This window comes from Cyprinus carpio, chromosome B11 (assembly GCF_018340385.1).
Source record: "Cyprinus carpio isolate SPL01 chromosome B11, ASM1834038v1, whole genome shotgun sequence".
In the NCBI taxonomy this organism is placed as follows: Eukaryota; Metazoa; Chordata; class Actinopteri; order Cypriniformes; family Cyprinidae; genus Cyprinus; species Cyprinus carpio.
This window is the reverse complement of record NC_056607.1, coordinates 7,126,614-7,146,352: the sequence shown is the minus strand read 5'-3', so window position 1 is coordinate 7,146,352 and position 19,739 is coordinate 7,126,614. Positions and strand designations below refer to the sequence as shown.

The following is a 19,739-nucleotide window of genomic DNA, read 5'->3' as shown; positions in this document are numbered from 1 at the left end:
TGGTTTATTATTATTATTATACTGTAAATAAAATACGAATCTCTGGTCCACACTCCAGTAAAGCAGGTGGCGGTTATGCACCTTAAAAAGTAGGTGCCTTGCGCCAATTAAAAAAAGAAGAAAAAAAAGAAGAAGAACTTGTCTTGACTATGCAGCGCGCTACCAGAGCACTGAGAGCAGGCCTGAGGTCAGCTCACCACGCTTTTCTCCCCAGACTCACGACACCCCGCTTCAGTCAACTGCGCAGCCTGTCTCGGGACAGACCCCCCGTCACTCTGCTGGGCTCCATGGCGTTTGGGGGACGCGCGGACGCGCACCTGAGCGCGCAGCTGGTGCAGCTGTTCTTAGAGCGCGGCCACGAGGAGCTGGACACCGCGTTCATGTACAACGATGGACAGGCGGAGACCATCATAGGAAACATGCAGCTTCCCAAAACAGGTAGAAGAACTCTTCCCAACCACTAATTAGGGACTCTGATGATCACCACAGACACGAGGTGGTAGATCACGTGACATGTTGATTTGTGAGTTTAAGAATAAACAGTTTATATATTAGCATACTTCCATAATGATCGTAGTATTTCTGCAGTATGTATCAGACCTGGGCATAAAATTTATCAAATACTTGGATAACCAGTTCCTCTTTTTTTTTTTTTTTTTAAAGAAATGGATTTTTTTTATTTTATGATATTGTTTATTTTAATTATTATTTCATAATTTATTTTTGCTTAGTATTTTAATGTATTATTTTTATTTATAATAATAATAATAATTATTATTATTAGTAGTAGTAGTAGTAGTAGTATTTAATTCTGTTTTAACTGATATTGTGTAGTGTTTGATTTTGATTTTTAGTATGTTAATGTATGTATTCTATTATTTTTATTATAATAGTATTGATAATAATAATTGTTATTCTTATTATTATTATAAATAAACAATACATTAAATTATAAATTATAATTAATTAATAATTAAGATAAATAAATAATTAGTAGTAGTAGTATTTAATTCTGTTTTAATTAATATTGTATAGTATTTTATATTTTGTATGTTATACTTTTTTATTACAATTATTTATATATATATATATATATATATATATATTATTCTTATTATTTTAATTCAGAGACAAATCATAGTAAATAGTATATCAAGTGGCAACTTATAAGAAGAAATATGCTGGAGGGAATTTAAAAATACCAAGAAACATACATAATAATAATACATGAAATTGTATTTTCACTCATGTCTGTGATTGTTACATATTAAACTATTTTAATTCTAATTTAAAAATTGAAATAATAAATTAAGATATTAAAATAAATAGAAATACATTAATGGCAACATTTCTCATTTCATTCAAGTGCTAAAATAACAAAACTAAAACTTAAAAAAAAAATCAATGAAAACTTTATAGACATTTAAAAACAATACAAATACTAAAACTCGAAAATGGGAAAATAAAAAAAAATGAAATCAAAATATTAGTATACTGATACAATAAAGGTCTAAAAGGGGAGTAAATATATTTGTGATCAAGTTCAGTGCTTTCATTTCATTTGTGTTTATCAGTTCGAATCGCGACTAAAGCAAACCCCTGGGAGGGAAAGACACTCAAACCAGAAAGTGTCCGGGATCAGCTGGACACGTCCCTGAAGAGGCTGCGCACACAGTGTGTGGACCTGTTCTACCTTCACGCGCCGGACCACCAGAACCCCATTCAGGACACACTACAGGCCTGCAACCAGCTGCATAAAGAGGTGCGTCACGAGAGCTTTCCATCATACACTACAGACTCTAGACTTTATCCGTCAGACGTGCACTTTGATAAATGCCTGAGTTATTGATAGTTTATGGCTGTCTGACCTAGATGTTTTTAGAAGACACAAGCTGCCAGAAAGAATTATGCAACTCTCTGTTTGTTGGTGTTTAGGGCAAATTCAAACAGCTGGGCTTATCAAACTATGCATCATGGGAAGTGGCAGAAATCTACTGCATCTGCAAACACAATAACTGGGTGCTTCCTACTGTATATCAAGTAAGTGGATAGATGTTAGTCTGTATATACAAGGTCTAGTGTATAACTATTTTGAAATTTGTCAATGAAGTATTACTGAAGAACGAATAGACCAGCTTTGAACAGTGTTGATGTTTTCCTCTGAAGGGCATGTATAATGCAACCACACGTCAGGTGGAGACTGAGCTGCTGCCATGTTTGAGATACTTTGGCATCCGTTTCTATGCATACAATCCCTTGGCAGGTAATGCGTTCCTTATTGTCTTAAATGTATTTGCAAAACATAATAAATTGGTTCCTAATTAATAACAGACCTAAACTGCTATGTACAGTATATTTTGCATTGTTTGTCATTTTTTAATTTCCTCTCCATTTCTTTGTTTTGTTTGTTTGTTAAACAACATGCCATTTAATAATATTTACTTTAAATTGAAATTAGGATTATACATTAAATAAAATAAACAAATAGTAATAAACAAAAAAAATATAAACATTTAATAAGAAAGCATATTATAATTAAATAATGATTAAACAATACATAAAATAAAGAAATAATAAAAACCAATAAGAAACTAAAAATGTAAACAAAAATATACAAAATATACAAATATACATAATACATAAATATGTACAAATAATACATAAAACATATATAAATGTAATTAATAATGATTAAACAATACAGAAAATAAATAATAATAATAAACAAAAAAATTACAAAAATTTAATAATAAAAAATGATTAAATAATAATTAAACAATACATAAAATAACACTAAATTATTTAAAGAAAACTTATTTGGCCATCTAAAATCATTCATTCTGCAATGAAATGGTCTCTTGGGCTAATTTCTTAACTAGCTTTTAATGCTTTTGCACACTTTCTTTGTATAATTAGAAAATTTTTGCTTAGTTGTAAATGATAAAAAAAAGATAAAGATACACTTATACACAAATTATTTTCTCCGCTCATCTCACCAGGTGGGCTTCTGACTGGAATATATCACTATGAAGATCAAGACGGTCCTCAGCCCGCGGGTCGATTCTTCGGGAGCAGCTGGGCTGGTACTTACAGAGACAGGTGCATTAAATTCATAATTCATGACATTCACATCACCGATGGATTTTTTTTCAGTCCTGTGTGACCTCAGAGTCTAGATCTAGTTAGCTGAGCATTAAGATGTGATCAGTGTTGCATGTTTTTGTATTTCAGATACTGGAAGGAGAGTCATTTCCAAGGCATAGATGGCATTCGGAAGGCTCTGGAAGCAGCGTACGGCTCAGAGAAGCCCACCCTGACATCAGCTGCTATTCGCTGGATGTACCATCACTCTCATCTGAGGGTGAGAGCGGTGTTATTTTAGTGCCACTGATATACTAGTATAGTTTTTGCCAATAAATTATTGTGTTTATTTTCGTGAAATGTTTAATTTAAATTGACCCTTTGCAAAGACTCACCACCCTTTGTTACTGTTGCTATGTCTGACAAACCATAACACTCTCACGCAGTGAAAAATACAGGTTATTGTTCATACGAAACAATCTCAGCTTTCAGTTTTTTTTGAAATTCAAAAAATACAGCGTGACAGATCGCTGTAGGCAAATATGTTTTTTTATGGTTTTAGTTAAAAAACACGAGTAGTGCTGGGTAGATTACTAACAAATTGTAGTCGGTTACTGATTACAAATTACATGACAGAAATTATAGTTTGTAACGTAATCTGTTGTATTGCACATATGAGGTAATGTAATCGGACTCCTTTTTGATTACTTTTGACCTAAAATATATTCCATTCATCATTATGAAGTGTTTTAAACATTTTATTACACCAGGGTTTCCCAAATTGGTGTTCACAAATGAGCTCCGGGGTGTTTATGAGCTGATGAGAAGCTGGAAGACTTTCCTAATGTATGAGAGCAGTCGAATTTTAGAAATGAAATTAGAAAAAGAAAACTAGAGCACGTCAAATTATGAATAATGTACTACCATTGTGTGAATAATATGAAATCAATAAAAAAGTAACTGTTATCTGATTATGAGCATTTTAAAATGTATTCTAATTTTTGTAATCTGATTATGTAATCCAGATGATATGTAATCAGTTAGTGCCCAGCACTGATCATGGCAGGCAAGTCTCTGATCTGCCCTTGTAATGAGTACAAGATTATTATTTTTTTTTTTTCAAAGTCCACATAAAATCAAGTCACTGCTTACTTTTCAAAGAATTAGTTATGTAGTATAAGGTTCTCTATCATCAAACTCATTAAAGTGCCCCTTTTATGGGTAATGAAAGGTACATATTTTGATTTTGGGAGCCCCATGCATGCAAGGTCAAAAAACTCTTTCATTGTCTTAGTATATGCATTTATTTACACCTACTTGCTCAAGGACTCCCAAACGATTCGCTCAAGGATTAATTTTTCCAAACTTCTCTTTGCGTGACGCTAATCTGCGGTGATTGGTCGCATTTTCATTTCATCATGAGCCTGTAATGCCTGATAAAGCAGCGTTTGTGAGCGCAGTGCTGCTTTGTGTACAGCGTTACCAGGGAAACAGCTATTTTTACCACTCCAAAAGTGCCACCTAGTAGCAAAGAATGAATTTTCATTTAGACCAATGGGAAAAGTCTAACAAGTGGGTGGGCAATATTCTAATGTTTCATGTTGATGTCAACATGAAATGGCTTGGGATTCGTTTTAAAAATGATTCGTTTCAATGATTCAGAGTTGAGTCTTTCTTTTGAGAGACAATAACTTAATACATGGTGCACTTTCAGATTTAAAACTTTGCAGGATGTTTTCATTCACTTAGAGCTGCATGAAAGTTAATTTCCAAAAATCCATAATAGGGGCACTTTAAATTGCTTAAAATATGAAATTCATAATATTCATCTTAAAAAGCAGTCATTTGACCAGCATCATGACCACAGCAACTGGAAACTTGAAAACGTAAAGGAATAGTTCACCCAAAAACTGTCATCAGTCATGCACTCACCCTCAATTTGTGCAAGTTTATTTGAAGAATGTAAGTAAAATCAGCAGCTAGCAGTTTGGTTACCACAATTCTTCTTAATATCTTCTGTTGTGTTCAACAGAAGAAAAAACAACTTGAGGATGAGTAAATGACTATATTAATTTAAAGACAAATAAATGAGTTACATTCACTATTTTGACGTGTGTGTTTACAGGGTGATCTGGGTGACGGGGTCATTATCGGGATGTCCAGCATGGAGCAGCTGCATGAGAACCTGACAGCAGCCGCAGGAGGTCCGCTCAGACAGGAAGTCGTGGATGCTTTCAAACACGCCTGGGATTTAGTGGCCCATGAGTGTCCAAACTACTTCCGCTAGACGCCCCGTGACAGTTAGAGAATAAAATGACACGAAACCTGATTTATAAGAACTAATACAGAGATCACTTTATTTTTTCTGTGTTCATATTTTGAGTGAACAGTGATAGTTGAGTTGTACCAGATTTCAGCTTCCTAATAAACACAATGACAAAATTAAACATCTCTGAGCTCACCAACACTTGATTTTTCTCCATGTTTACATGAGAATGCAATACAAATAAATGTGATAGTTGCATTTTAATTACTGTTTTCTTGCCAAAAACTTGCTAAAATAACTTACATTTAACAATAAGAATAAAAGAGATCACCTGTTGGTTTCTCTCCGTTCAGTACAGTCATACTAAACTTTGTTTATTTGTAGAAAATTGTAGACAATAGAAACTAAACAGTGCAGATGACTGATGGTAATGCGCAGCTCACTGAAAGAACACTCAATAAAACCATGACAACGTTTTATGTTGGATCAACACAATGAATGTTTACAAAAAAAGTCCATTGCCTGTGTCCAGGTTTTATTCACTTCCTTCTCCGTCTTCATCCGTTTCCTCTTTCTTGGTCTCATTGCTGTCAGCGTCCGTCAGCTTTTCAAAGTCTCCGGATTCAGAATTCCACATGCACTTAATTGATATTTTGAATTCTGCCATTTCGGTTCCAAAGAGTTTCTGAATTGAAAGTCCAAAGAATTATGGTTTTACAATAACTGAATAAATCCCTTTTAAAATCAAAATGAGTTTATGACCTTTTAACTTTTTAAATGGATTTTAATCCAAATAAAGAGACGTCATGTCTGCTAGTGCATTCACAGTGCGGCATGTTGTTGTTGTTTTTTTTTTTGTCATGTATTCCAGGTAAAATATTTTACAAATTAATTCATTTAAAAAAATAAAACACTGCATATGTTATTACGAGTTGTTATTATGATACTCATTAAGAAAATTCTTTTTCGCAGTGTATTATTGGTACAAACTCACCAGAATTCGCGCCTGTTCAGGTGTGAGTGTGTCTCCCTCTTTACACACTTCAAAATCCTTTATCAGTGTCACCACACCTGCAGATGGATTGATAATTGTTTAGTTAGTGTAAACTACTTTCTGTCCAATGCAATTTACAATACACTTATCCTCTTCTGATTGAAGATATTAAAAGAATAGTACAGGCAAAAGTTTATTTTTGCTGAAAATTTCCTCTCTCTCAGGTCATCCAAGATGTCAAGAGTTTGTTTCTTCATCAGAACAGTTTTGGAGAAATGTAGCATTGCAAAACTTGCTCATGGATGCTCTGCAGTGAATGGGTGCCGTCAGAATGAGAGTCAAACAGCTGATAAAAACATCACAATAATCCACACCACTCCAGTCCATCAATTAATGTTTTGTAAAATTAAAAGCATGTTTGTAAGAACTAACTCCATCAGGACATTTTAATTTTAACAGTTTCTTCTTATCAAAATACCTGTCCATAATACATATTAACACTTCCTCCAGTGATGAAGTCCACTGACATGTTTGTTTACAACTGTTTTGGCTTGTAAACAGTGCTTGGTGTTTGCATATTTTTCTCCTGATTCAGACCAGACAACATTTTAACTAAAGAAAGCAATATTATGGATAGAGTATTTTAGCCGGAAGCAACAGTCTGAAGTTAAAAAGTTTGTGTTTTGTTTCTTATAAATAGGGATGCTCGGATCCACATTTTTCGCCTCCGATTCCGATACCAGTGAAGTCCCATTTAAATAACTGTAGAATTTATATATCTCTGTGTGTGGAACTGATAATCAGTCTCTCACAATCTACTAGATACAGACTCCTTCATTATAAAGAACAATAAAATATAGAACAATGAAAATAATATAGGCCTATGTATATTCATAATCTACGACAAACATGTATTATAAACTAGGTTAGTGGATAATTCGGCAGCACAATTCAATGCACAATAATTTTAGAAATCCAAACATTTAGAGAAAAAACAATATTTTGTGGGGAGCAAATAAGTGTTGTACCAAAAATGGTAAAATGTTACACATTGCCATTTGTATTATTATAAAAGCATTCGTTAAAAACATTCATGAATGTATTTATATACAAGTATATGCTATAAACCGAACGTGACCAGGGTTTAAAGGCTGAACGAGTGACTGACAGCCACAGTGGAGAAAAGAGTTTGTGTGAACACATACACAAGGACTTAAATATTAATATGTAGCTCTCATTAAGCTACCGTATGGCTTCAGAAGTAACACAGAATAATTTGCACAATCGGAAGAAAAATAAAAATCTCGGATTTGGATCGGCCCTCTCTGACAGATACCCGAAAATGGCAGTATCAGAGCCGATACACAATATGAATATCGGATCGGCGCATCACTACTTATAAACATGCAGCTTTTGGCCTCACAAAATGCTAATTGATGGACTGGAGTGGTGTGGATTATTGTGATGTTTTTATCAGCAGTTTGGACTCTCATTCCAGGGGATAAAGCAAAAAAAAAATTTCTGAGCCTTACGTGGAAACAAACAAAAAAAAAAAAAAAAAAAAACTAACAAAAATAAAGATCTATTACATGGAATAAAAATTCATAATGATTACATAATGATTTTCCTTGAAACTAATTAGTAAGGTATCAGCCATTACCATTAGCCCTTGACAGGCTCAAAATACAGATTATGGTGAGATATTTGAAACAGCAATACCAAGAAAGACAAAATGCAGATACTTGTTTCACTAGAAAGAGACAATGTTTTAATACTTTAAGAAATTTTTTAAATGACAAAATATTTGTCATTTATATCACAAAGTAAAACAACGCAGTTGTATTTTGAAATGTTTAACTAATCTAGTGCTTAACTAAACATTATTTTGCTCATCAAGTAATCTACTGATTATTTTGACAAGTGAGTAATCTGATGTTTTTTTTGTTTGTAATACAAATATAACTAAGTGGAAAAACAGGCTTTAATATGACTATACTTATATACAATGAGGCAATACTAACCAACTAACCAACTACATGGTTTTATTGAACGACACTGTTAAATACATAAAGTAATATGCCTATTATTTGGCCAGATGCAAAGTCAGAAACTTTTATTTTGAAATCACAAATTAACAATAAATCGCATTTTAAATCCATTTAATTTTAATATTTGGCCAGATGCAAAGTCAGAAACTTTTATTTTGAAATCGCAATGTAACAATAAATCGCATATTTAGAAATATGTGTATGTATTCTCCTGTGTTGGCATAGGTTTAAATGATTTACGTTACAAATCAAGTGAGTTTTCCCAGATTAATATTAACTAAGCAACCCAAACTCACCACACATTCAGAGGACGAGTTTAGCCCCTTTCACACATACAGTCTTTACTGCTAAATTAAGTGTGAACAGGACCTTTTAAAAAATCCCGGTAAATTTGTTCTGGCAATCATATCATTCTTATGGAGATGATGTGATTGCTCTGAGTGGTTTACAAAGCTCCGCTGCTTTTTTAATAGTTATTCTATGTAAATATGACGCTAGATGGAAATCTTTGACCATTGCGCCTCGCAGCTTTTTCAACGTGTCAGGCTCGAGACCCATGCTTCTTTTCCATTCATCAGCTAATGCGCCTCTCGTATTTATAAGAGCAAAAACTTCTGATTGGCTAGAAATGTTAGTTTGGTTGAGAGTGAAAGCTGTGCTCCTCTCATACATTGATGGGTGAACTCATGGACTCAAGTGTGATATCACCAAGTGTTTTTAAATAAAGGATGACTTTTTTTTTCCTCGCAGCCAAACAACCGCACGGTGCCGGAGAACTTGAAGCCCTGTCATTCTGACGGCACCCATTCACAGCAGAGGATCCATTGGTGAGCAAGTGATGTAATGCTAGATTGCTCCAAACCTGTTCTGATCAAGAAACAAACTCATCTACATCTTTGACAGCCTAAACGTGGGTCAGTTTTCAGCCTTTTGGATTGAGGGTGCCATCATTTAACAACTTGTTTGTGTAACAGTCATCATGTTAACTAATGGTTTACCTTTCTTCAGAGCTGTAGGAAGGCCCAGCTGTCTGAGCTGAGGCTCCATTGAGTGTGGAAACTGCTCCAGTGGACCCTCATCCAGCGTCACGGACATGGTCGCTATGTTACCCGCTCGGGCGTAATCCACCTCTTTAAAGCTACTGAAATATCTGCGGAAAAAAAAAGTTGATTTGGTTTTATTAGAATTTAATGATCAAATCTGACATATATCAGTCCATATAGTTTTAAATGAATCACAAATAAGTTTATGTACATGTTATCAAAGGTGTCTGAATGTCAATTAAACGAATTCTTACTCTTGAACCTCGTCTTTGGTTTTGTTTGTAAACAAAACACCTACTTCACCTCTGAGAAACCTGCTCACCTGCAAAACAAACTTTATTAGCCAAAGAAAGCCAGTGTAGATGATCAAATTAAATTCAATTAGCTATTAAATAGTCGCTGGCATACTTTATGCAGATTATCTTTGTATTCGTCTGTCGGCCCTTTCCCCAGCGCGATCATCATGACTTTGTTCTTACCGAAGAAGAACCTGAAACACAAAACCCAAGTTCAACCTTAAACTCTTCGAAATCCTAAAACAACACATAAAGCAGTAAATCAGTGTTTATACCGGCTGTGTTTCCAGGCCGTCCTGATGTCTTTTAGTTTGTTGTTTCTCATGTTTTCTACGGAGAACACGAACACGTATCTGTAGATGTCTGCACATTTCCGCAGCTGAGAGGGGGAGAGACAGAAAAAGAGATTTTAATCAGTCGCAAAACTATTGTGATGATTTTACATATTTAATGTAGGTCTGGAAATAAACAAAAACAAATCAATCTTATCAAGAGGAAACGGGCCTATATCAGATTATGTACTTCTTATGCAACCTAATAATTTCTTGTTTCAAAGAGCAATGGAAGCATCTCCAATCATGCTGGAGAACAAGATTTCTTCATATCAGTGCTGCTGTCATTCCCAAGCACTTTTAATATATGGTACGTGTTTGTAGTGTCAGCCAAAATGAACAGTCATACTAACCTCTTCAATCAGATTTTGCTTGGCTTCCAACCCCTTCTTGGTTGTTTTGGTTAAAGAAACTGTTAAAAGTAACATTAATGACAGTATAAGAAACATTAACAAATTCTAACAGACCCAGCTGCTTCACTAACATTAATAAGTGACGCTAAAATGAGTTAACCACGCAAACTTAAGTCTGCGCAGTAAGTAACAAACATGATTGTATTTCAGCTCGAGTCATTGTAATGTATAGCGTGTAAAGTTCAGGAATTATAAGTGATAAAACAAACTAAAAGATTAAATAGTTACCTTTTTTGTCCCGCTTGGATTTCGGCATGGCTCTCACGTTGTGGCTCGCTGTATTTTCTTCTTCGCCTGATGACCTCAGAGCGCTTCGAGACTGTGAGGGATACACCGCCGCCTAGTGGTGCCTCATGAATATTAATTAGAGCAGTAAACGAACTCTATTGGATGGTTCGCATGGTCTAGTTAATATTCATAAGCTAAGACTACCAGTGTTGGATTTGTAATTTCCTCGCAAGGAAAACTGTTATTAGAAGCCCGTCATATCGTGAAACAGCAGGAGGCGCAGCATTATTGTGATATTATTACAAGACATGTGCTGCATGAGTAGATTGGTACAGTAACTTTCTCTTATTTCTAATTGTAAAATAACGTATTAGTCAAATAAAATAGGCTGCACAAGTTTTTTAAGGTTTTTATTGTTTTTACAGAATGCATTTATTGTTTAACATTATGCATTATTTCTTTTTTTACTCAGGTACTGTATTTTTTATAGTGATATCTTCCCTGACTTTTGCAGTAAATTAAATGAAATCCAAACTTTTTAATTTCACTTAAGCAGGATTTTGACTATTTAACGTAATTTGTTAAACAGCACAGTAAACGACCAGAGCTGATTATTTTAACACGTCTGTGAAGTCTCCCTAAAAAGACACCTAAAACTCATTAGAAGAAGTGCCTGTTTTTGTTATAGATTTATATGAGAAAGCATGGATTCACATGGGCACTTAACACTTGAATGAAAGGATTTGTAGCAGACATGACTGCATTCCCAAAAACTTTGATTTTGCATACCTGGACTGTCTATTCAAAACAATTGAGGAAATCCTCAGAAATCCTTCGGTGTGTTTTGTGCAGAGCGGCTTCAAGCCAGTGCAGGTTTAGGTGCAATGCTTGTGTAATGTCTGATTCCATTCATCACTCATTTGGTGAAATGCAAACAGAGCTTGTGTTGCTGCAACACGCCTTCCTAAATTTGCCTTTTAATTTCTGATTTTGCTAATGAGCTATAGCTTTCCCTTTCACATTTAATATCGATCATTAATATTAACAGGCCTAAAGGTATGAACCTTTCAGCTCTGATTATTGAGCCTGAATTAATCACAGATTTGCATTCAGTTAACTAATTAGGCTATGTTTTTGCAATGAGCAAAACCTTAAAATTTTGATTTGTTGCGGTAAGACAGCAGATAAATGCTATATATAGGCCTATATATTTAGATGCAAACTCAATAATATATTTTGGAAAAATAATATTATTGATAGTCCATTTTTAAACATTGATAAGATTTTAAATTGTATATTTTTAGATTAAAAGTAGTATATATTTGATCAATATAAGTATTAATGTTATGAATAATTGTTTACTTAATAAATATCCTAGGCTATAGAAAAACATAAACTGTATTTATTTAGATAAAACATTAAATAATATTTTTGTGGATCGCTTATGATTTATGATTCATAAATGCATTATTAAACATTGATCAATATATTCCTGAAGCATCTTGTATGGTTGTATTTTTCATTATTTTAACGATGAGTTGGCTTAAAGTGCTATGACAGAGTGTGTTTTTAAAATCAGATTATAATCATTCACACTTGCAGGTTTAAGAAATAAAACGTGAGTTTGTTTGAGGGAGCGATGTTGAATTCCTGCACTCCCTCTGTGTGTGTGCGTGCGTGCGTGCATGTTTGTGTGTGTGTGTGTGTGTGTGTGTGTGTGTGTGTGCGTGCGCGGCGGGGGCGGAGAGTGCGCTGCGGATCTCCTTCTTTTAGGAGAATGAAACTCGATCCCGTCGCGCCGGTAGCGCTCGGTATAAAACAGTCCAGCGGAAGAAGAGACTGTGAGAATAATATCACTGTGATCGGAGAGTGTGGAGTTCACGATCACCGAAATGACGTGCAGATCTCCAGAAGTCCGGGAGTTTCGCAAATGAGCTGACACACAAACGCCGCGCTCCTCCGTTATTCCTCTCGTTTCCAATGAGAACATGATGCGTCCTGGAAAGACGGACAGATAATGACCGCACTGCTTGTTTCTGATCAGTCGATGATACTTAGAGGCTTTTGTACGCACGAGAAGAAGACTGCATGGACGCACCAGCTTTGAATCGAAGTCGTTAAATCTCGCCGGTATCTATTTTTGTATGAAAACATGAACTCGTTGTTGTTTGGAGAAGGTTTTTTGGGCGGCGTGGTGAGCGGCGCGCCGTCGGACGCGGCTCCCAGAGCGCTGCGCAACGACCTGGGGTCCAACATCCATGTCCTCAAGACCCTCAACCTGAGGTTCCGCTGTTTCCTCGCCAAAGTCCATGAGCTGGAGAGAAGGAACAAACTTCTGGAGAGCCAGCTGAAGCAAGCCACCGGTCAGCCGAGGCACCAGGGCTTCTCCTTCTCGCGTGATGTCGCGGTCCAGACGGACTCTGCGGGGTCCAGACTTCCAGGCACCATCTGGAGCTTTACGCATATTTTGAGACAAGGAGAGCGCGTCAAGACTGTCCAGGGACCCGGAGTCACCTGGACCCATCCGGATGGGGTCGGGGTCCAAATCGACACCATCACCCCAGAGCTGAGAGCCTTGTATAACGTTCTGGCCAAAGTCAAACGGGAGCGGGATGAGTACAAGAGAAAGTGAGTACTGCTGCTTTATCATGCCTTGGTAGTCTTTCTTTAGGCCTGAGAGCGCGCCTGCTGCTGGTCAACGCTTCTGTGCCGGACTGATTCATTGCAGCAGAATATCTTGGCAGGCGAACAGCAAATATTGAAGGGACCAGTTTTGCACGCATACAGGCCAAATGAACAGCTTCTGTGTGCATGCTGGTGTGCTTGCATGAGAAATACTTCACTAAAAGTGAACCGTTTGCACTTTCATTAAGGATGTGTATGATGAAATGACATAATAAGGCATCATTTGGGCAGTCAAGCTCTGGTGAGGTTCAGGAGGTTCAGGGTTTGTTTTTCCATCTGTTCGGGCAGCCGTGATCACTATTATCAAGTCACCTCTAAATATACCAATTGTTTTCTTGCATTGCTCAGCAGCTGAAGACCTTCTGCAAATTTTGCAGCTGTCTTCAGAAATATGATATGAAAAGTTTTTTATCATAGCTGCCCACTGATTAAGTTAATTGTTTAATTTACTTTATTTACTTGATACAGAAATGTAGAGACTTAATGGATGATCTCGAATACATGATACCAGACCATCAAAATCAAAAGAAAAAATGCATAAACAAAATTTTATTTTAGGATGATTATTATATATTTCTCATTGCAACATTATTTTCATGATAATATTGCATATTTTACCCCCAAATCTCATTACTGTAATACAAACAAAATGATTTACTATTAAAAAACATTTATACATCATGGTATTATTTGTGGCACTTCTTTTAATTTATGATGATTTACATAAAAAAGTAATTGTGCAACAGTATTGTTTTAAGAAACTACACCACACATTCTGTATTACATTAATGAAAATCATAATTTAAATATATGGAACAGTAAAAGTAAAACCTCAGGATCCAGGTATGTTTACACATATAAGGATAAATGGCAATAAGGCTGATTCTGATTCAGTAATGAAAAATTTAGGGTAAAATTTGCTTATTATCCTGAAAATAGTGCTCCATTTTAATTTAATTTAATTTAATTTAATTTAATTTTATTTTATTTTATTTTATTTTATTTTATTTTATTTTATTTTATTTTATTTTATTATTTTTCAAAATGTAATTTCCTGTTTTTGATCTAATGATTTTGGAGTAGAAAGTGACAGACATGTTGACAGATTTCCAGCCTTTGTGAATGAGGTTTCTTTTGGATGTTGAATGGGTTTTATTAATGCATGACTTCTGAATGACTTCAAACACTGAGGCGTGAATGTGAGTATAATATATGAGTGAGTGAGTGTGTTCAAGCTTCCCTTTTGTCCAGGCATTTGCTGACTCACTAGTAAATACTGCTGCCTTACCCTTCAGAAGCCACAACAATGAGCACAAATGAAGGCAAGTAAAGAGGAAGCAAGCGTGTATGTCTCACATCCTGGTCATCCTGTGGGTGATTCAGAAGCTCACTTTAACACTGCTGGTGTTGTGGGCTTGTCTTTGTCTGAGATTGGCATCAGTTATGACATCATGACATTACACCGGAACTTCAAATGGGTTGTGGACAAGTTCAGATATGAAATAGGCCAATATCTTTGTTTTCTTTGTTAGAATTACCTTTGTATCGAGGAAGTTTACCAACCAGCGAAGTTAATTAGTCAAACATATGGGAATCAATGGAATATATATCTATATAGGCTAGTGGAAACTATGGAAGCCAGTTTCTGCCACAGGATAAAAAATAAAAAATAAAAATGTAATGCCGCCATTTTATTTGGAATTTTTCCCCCTCACAATTCTGAAAAAAACAAAAAACTCTGAATTGCAAGATATAAAAATTCAATTATGAGAGAAACTCTGGATTCTAAGAACAAATGTCATATTTATGAGATATAAACTCAGAATGTTGAGGGAAAATATCAGAATTACAAGATATAAACTCAGAACTCTCATAATCATAATTATAAGATAGAAACTGAATTAGAAGAAACAAATGTAATAATTATGAGATATAAACTCAGAATGGCAAGATATATAAACTCAATTTTGAGAAAAAAGTCAATTATGAGACAGAAACTCTAAATTCTCGGAACAAGTGTCATAATTATGAGAAACTCGGAATTTTTAGAAAGAAAGTCAGAATTGTAAGATATAAACTCAGAATTTCAAGATTTAAACTCAACTCTGAGGAAAAGGTCATAATTATGAGATATAAACTCAGAATTTTGAGAAGTCTGAATTGTAAGATATAAACTCAGAATTGCAAGATATGAATTCAATTCTGAGAAAAAAAGTAACTCAGAATGGCAAGATATAAACTCAATTCTGATATAAAATCAAATAATAGAAAAAGTATAATTATAAGATATAAACTCAGAATTTCAAGATTTAAACTCAACTCTGAGGAAAAGGTCATAATTATGAGATATAAACTCAATTCTGAGAAAAAGTTATAATTATGGGATAGAAAGATATAAATTATAACTCTTTCTTGCAGTTTTGAGTTTATATCTCACAATCCTGACTTTTCTTCTCAGTTTTGCAAACTCCAAATTGAGAGCTAACTCTCTAAGGTTTTTTTTTTTTTAATCTAGCAATTCTTCTTTTTAAGAATTGTGAAAAAAGCGTGAGAATTGCAGTTACCTTTTTTATCTATTTAATTTATTTATTTGTACTTTTTTTATTCTGTGGTGGAAACAGAAGAAAGAAAACCTTTTTTTTATTTTAATCAGAAGGTCCATTGTATTTAGCGCTTTTCTCTAAGGCCGACTTCACTGCTTTTCTATTGCTCATATTAAGTAATAACCTTGATGCATAAAATTTTGATCAATTTATGCAATTAAGGAAACCTGTGCAATTACATTTCTTTGCAATTGCAATCAGCAGACATTAAAATGACCTAAGATGGGCTAAAAAGGCCGATAAGTAGTTGTTTACACCCTAAATTCGTACTAAAATGTATCCTGATGCTCTTATGAGCAGTCAGATAACGACAATAAACTTGAAACATAAATGTTGTAATTGTAAATGCTCTCGGATTACATGAAAAATACAGCTAATGGCTTCAGTGGCTTCATCTTTATATGACACCCAAAGGAATGTTGAATAGTGACACTCAGAGATTCATTAATCTGATCTTTCCATTCCATTTTAATTAGTATCTAAATAATTGTTTATCCTGCAAAATTAGGATATATAATAGCCAACATGTTTATTAATGCATTGAACGATACCTGAATGATGATGCAAGAGATGACGATGCATGTGTTTTCTGACAAGCTGATCATGTAAGCGGTGTGTTAACACGTTGCAATGTTCATTGTGAATGTAAGCCTTTCTTCTGTGTCTGTAGTTCATCCTGCTGGAGATATCGGACCCCACACTGGTCTTTAATGCTGATGATTCCCTGTGAATCACTGGTGTGCATTACATCTCACACATATCATTTTCTCATACATTTGGAAAGTGCATCTCCTTCATGTCCATTTACTCCAACCGGCTCCAAAAAATTCATTACGTTGAAGGCTTAACAAATAATTAATAGGCTTATAATAATTAATCAGCTTAGAAATAAAAAGCTATAATGCTCAAACATAAACCAGCTCCCAAGCTATTCAAAGTTTGGGAACTGAATATCCCTATGTATTGAGTGTTGTATATGTGTGTTAACTTTATATCTAAATGGATCACTAAAATATATATCACTAATACATCTAAGGCCACTTTTTTGTGATTCCACAATGTCTTTGCATTCTGAATCTTTAATTATGTATTTTTTTTTTATTGATGCATGCAATTATTTGCATCTACACTGTAAAAAAATGTATATATATATATATATATATATATATATATATATATATATATATATATATATATATATATAGAAGTTGTAACTACAAAAAAAATTAATGTTTAATACTGAGTTTTGTTTTGTTTTTTTTACAGGTTTTTTTGTTGTTGTTGTTTTTGTTACACTTTTACCCTAATTAATTAATTGTAATTATTTTTAAGTTAAAAGTGAAATTAATTTATTTGTTTGTTTATTTATTGCTATATAAAATAAAATAAATCCAGGACTGTAAAATGTTTATTTTATCTTATTTTACTGCTGTAGATTATAATCGTGCAGGAAAGTAACAGTACATATATATATAGTTTTTCATTTTCATTATAAAGATTTAGTAATTTTGATGTGGTTTTGTCATTTTTAGTATTTTTCTTTTCTTTTTTATTCATGTTTATTTCAGTTTTAGGGCCCTAGCATACACCCGGCGCAATGTGACGACAAGTGCAATGCAAGTGTGTGGTCTGAAAATGAGGTGTGTTCAGGCACATTGTTGGTGCGTTGCTATTTTGACGCAACTGAAAACGATTGAGCCATTGACCAACTAAAACCTGGTCTAAAGTCAATTGTGCAGTACTTTTTTTTTTTTAATTTAAGGGCGTGCAGCAGCACACAAACATGCCAAATATTAAAAATGAAAGGATTACTACGTAAAAGATTATTATTGTGTACGCTTTAACCTTGCACATGAGCAGATCCGTTTCCTCTCTGGAGAAGCGTTCAGTCTTTGCTCTTGCAAATTCCGCCATGTTAATATTGAATCCATCATGGCACAAGCGCAACTGGCTTTTAAAGAGAATGGGAGATGAGACTCTGATTGGTTTATTGCACGTTACGCCCAAAACACACCCATGGCTCATTCAGAGAATAGGTACAACCCTTTTGGATCATGTACTGGGCGCGCCGACCATTTATTTTAATGGTTTTAATTTTAATTGACTATAATAACCCTGCTAAGTTGAATAACTAATCAACCATAAACTAGTTGTCTTAGATGTTTGTCTTTTGTTGAAACATAAGCAAAAAGCATTCAAATAAATTAATTTCGTGTGCTTGTTGGATGAGGCGGTCACAATCTTGCACTATTCAGAAAAATAAGATGTTAGTGTGTTTGCACTGACAGAGTGGTGCGTGAAAATCCATGTGCAACGATTGGTCAAAGAGCAGAGATTGATGGCTTTTGTGTGTGTGTGATAAACTGCAGTCAGGACACTGGTAAGTGTGTGTATATGTTGATCTATTACAGTCTTTTGCAGCGTTCTGTCACGACTTCTTTAGGAAAACATTCATTAACCTCTTAAGAGAGATATAAAGCTGACATGTAGCTCTGGAGCATACAGTACAGTCTTACTGTGGACATTATGCAGATTTTTTGTAAGCGTGAAATCCCTAAAGACCTACTACATTCACTGAAATGCGCAGTATAGATCCACTGCCTGACATACTGTATCCCACAATGCAGTGCATTCGACTTGACCTTTAATTTCCAGTGTGATGACCTGGAAGTGATTACATTTTTATCTCTATTTTTTTTTTTTTACTGTTTATTTGATTTACTCAAATTTAAATTTCCATCAATATTTTTAATGATACCTGGGTATATGAACTACTATTCAAAAGTTTGTGATCAGAATGATTTTTTAAAAGAAATTAATGTTTATTGAGCAAGGATGTATTAAATTGTTCAAAAGCGACAGTCAAGACAAAAGATTTCCATTTCAAATAAATGCTCTTCTTTTGAACTTTATATTCAGCAAATAATTCAGAAAACAAAGTATCACAGTTTCCACACAAATATTAAGAAGAACAACAATAATAAATAATAATAAAAAAAATATTTCTTGAGCAGCAGTTATTCAGCAAATCAGATTTCTGTTCACCAATTACACCTTTAAAATGGCCAGATTAAACTGAGATCATCTCAGAGAGGCAACCTCCATCAAACACAGACCTCCAGGACACTTTCCCCCATATGAATAATTAAATGGCAGCTGAATTTAGCTTCAGTGCTGCGGATCAATGCTGGAGCCTGAGGCTGAATGTTTGGAGACTTTGCTTCCTCCTCTGCTGTTTGAAGAAATAAAGCTGTAATGAGCAGAAATCCTGTCTGTCTGTCCATCTATCATTCTGTTGTTCTGTGTGTCTGTGTGAGTGTAGTGGAGAGTATCAATGGCAGTCTGAGATGTAGTCATGTTTCAGGGATGGTCAAGCAGATTAAAAGAGCATTGATATTTGACAGACGGCTTCTCATAGTCTTTCACTCAGTGGTTAGATATCTAGATGTGTGTTTCCTCCTCATGCTGATGGAATGGGGGTGTGGATGACCTTTAGGGTGGGCGGCACTCTGATTCACCCGCACTGATCTCTGCCAGGCTCGCACATGCCCATGTCTCACCCATGACGTGCCGCTTCCTGAGATTTATGGGCAGCCGATGGATTCTCTGTGGACTAGGGATGGGCTGTGCAAGGACATTAATGATTCTGATCCCATGAATGATTATTTTAGTACTTTGTGGATGCATAATTGTAAGATATTGCCACAATCACTTGAGCATATTATGCAATGTCTTTGAAAAGCCTAATTT

The 19,739-nt window shown here is 34.8% G+C and overlaps 3 protein-coding genes across 6 annotated transcripts in view; 2 read left to right on the top strand and 1 right to left on the bottom strand.

Annotated features, from left to right (window-relative positions):
* LOC109098357 (aflatoxin B1 aldehyde reductase member 4-like) lies at positions 1-5,528 on the top strand. The gene is made up of 7 exons (XM_019111920.2): positions 1-438; positions 1,575-1,762; positions 1,936-2,040; positions 2,167-2,263; positions 3,000-3,099; positions 3,232-3,361; positions 5,207-5,528. The coding sequence occupies exons 1-7, from the start codon at positions 150-152 to the stop codon at positions 5,366-5,368; spliced, it is 1,071 nt and encodes a 356-aa protein (XP_018967465.2). The 5' UTR covers positions 1-149; the 3' UTR covers positions 5,369-5,528.
* A 157-nt stretch (positions 5,529-5,685) lies between these two features.
* On the bottom strand, positions 5,686-10,847 carry LOC109098682 (mRNA turnover protein 4 homolog). Its single transcript, XM_042733705.1, has 8 exons — positions 10,702-10,847; positions 10,414-10,472; positions 10,004-10,107; positions 9,841-9,922; positions 9,687-9,754; positions 9,388-9,539; positions 6,342-6,418; positions 5,686-6,032 (listed from the first exon to the last, which is right to left on the bottom strand). The coding sequence occupies exons 1-8, from the start codon at positions 10,727-10,729 to the stop codon at positions 5,883-5,885; spliced, it is 720 nt and encodes a 239-aa protein (XP_042589639.1). The 5' UTR covers positions 10,730-10,847; the 3' UTR covers positions 5,686-5,882.
* A 1,591-nt stretch (positions 10,848-12,438) lies between these two features.
* LOC109098723 (intermediate filament family orphan 2-like) overlaps positions 12,439-19,739 on the top strand; it is a 29,598-nt gene continuing 22,297 nt past the window's right edge. For 3 of the 4 annotated variants that reach the window (XM_042733695.1, XM_042733697.1, XM_042733696.1), the window contains exon 1: positions 12,439-13,329. In XM_042733695.1, the coding sequence (XP_042589629.1) occupies positions 12,854-13,329 (476 nt within the window). In that variant the 5' untranslated portion in view covers positions 12,439-12,853. The remainder of the gene's footprint in view (positions 13,330-19,739) is intronic. The other variant, XM_042733698.1, reaches the window with a different exon arrangement.

Bases quoted from the DNA above. Each gene is read 5' to 3' on its own strand.
- LOC109098682 (XM_042733705.1), bottom strand. From the start codon at position 10,729: ATGCCGAAATCCAAGCGGGACAAAAAAG. The intron at 10,108-10,413 runs GTTAGTATGACT...TCCCCCTCTCAG, and splicing joins AGCAAAATCTGATTGAAGAG to CTGCGGAAATGTGCAGACAT. The intron at 6,419-9,387 runs GTAAACCATTAG...ATCCATCTGCAG, and splicing joins TCCTACAGCTCTGAAGAAAG to GTGTGGTGACACTGATAAAG.
- LOC109098357 (XM_019111920.2), top strand. From the start codon at position 150: ATGCAGCGCGCTACCAGAGCACTGAGAGCAGGCCTGAGGTCAGCTCAC. The intron at 2,041-2,166 runs GTAAGTGGATAG...TTTCCTCTGAAG, and splicing joins TGCTTCCTACTGTATATCAA to GGCATGTATAATGCAACCAC. The intron at 3,100-3,231 runs GTGCATTAAATT...TTTGTATTTCAG, and splicing joins GCTGGTACTTACAGAGACAG to ATACTGGAAGGAGAGTCATT.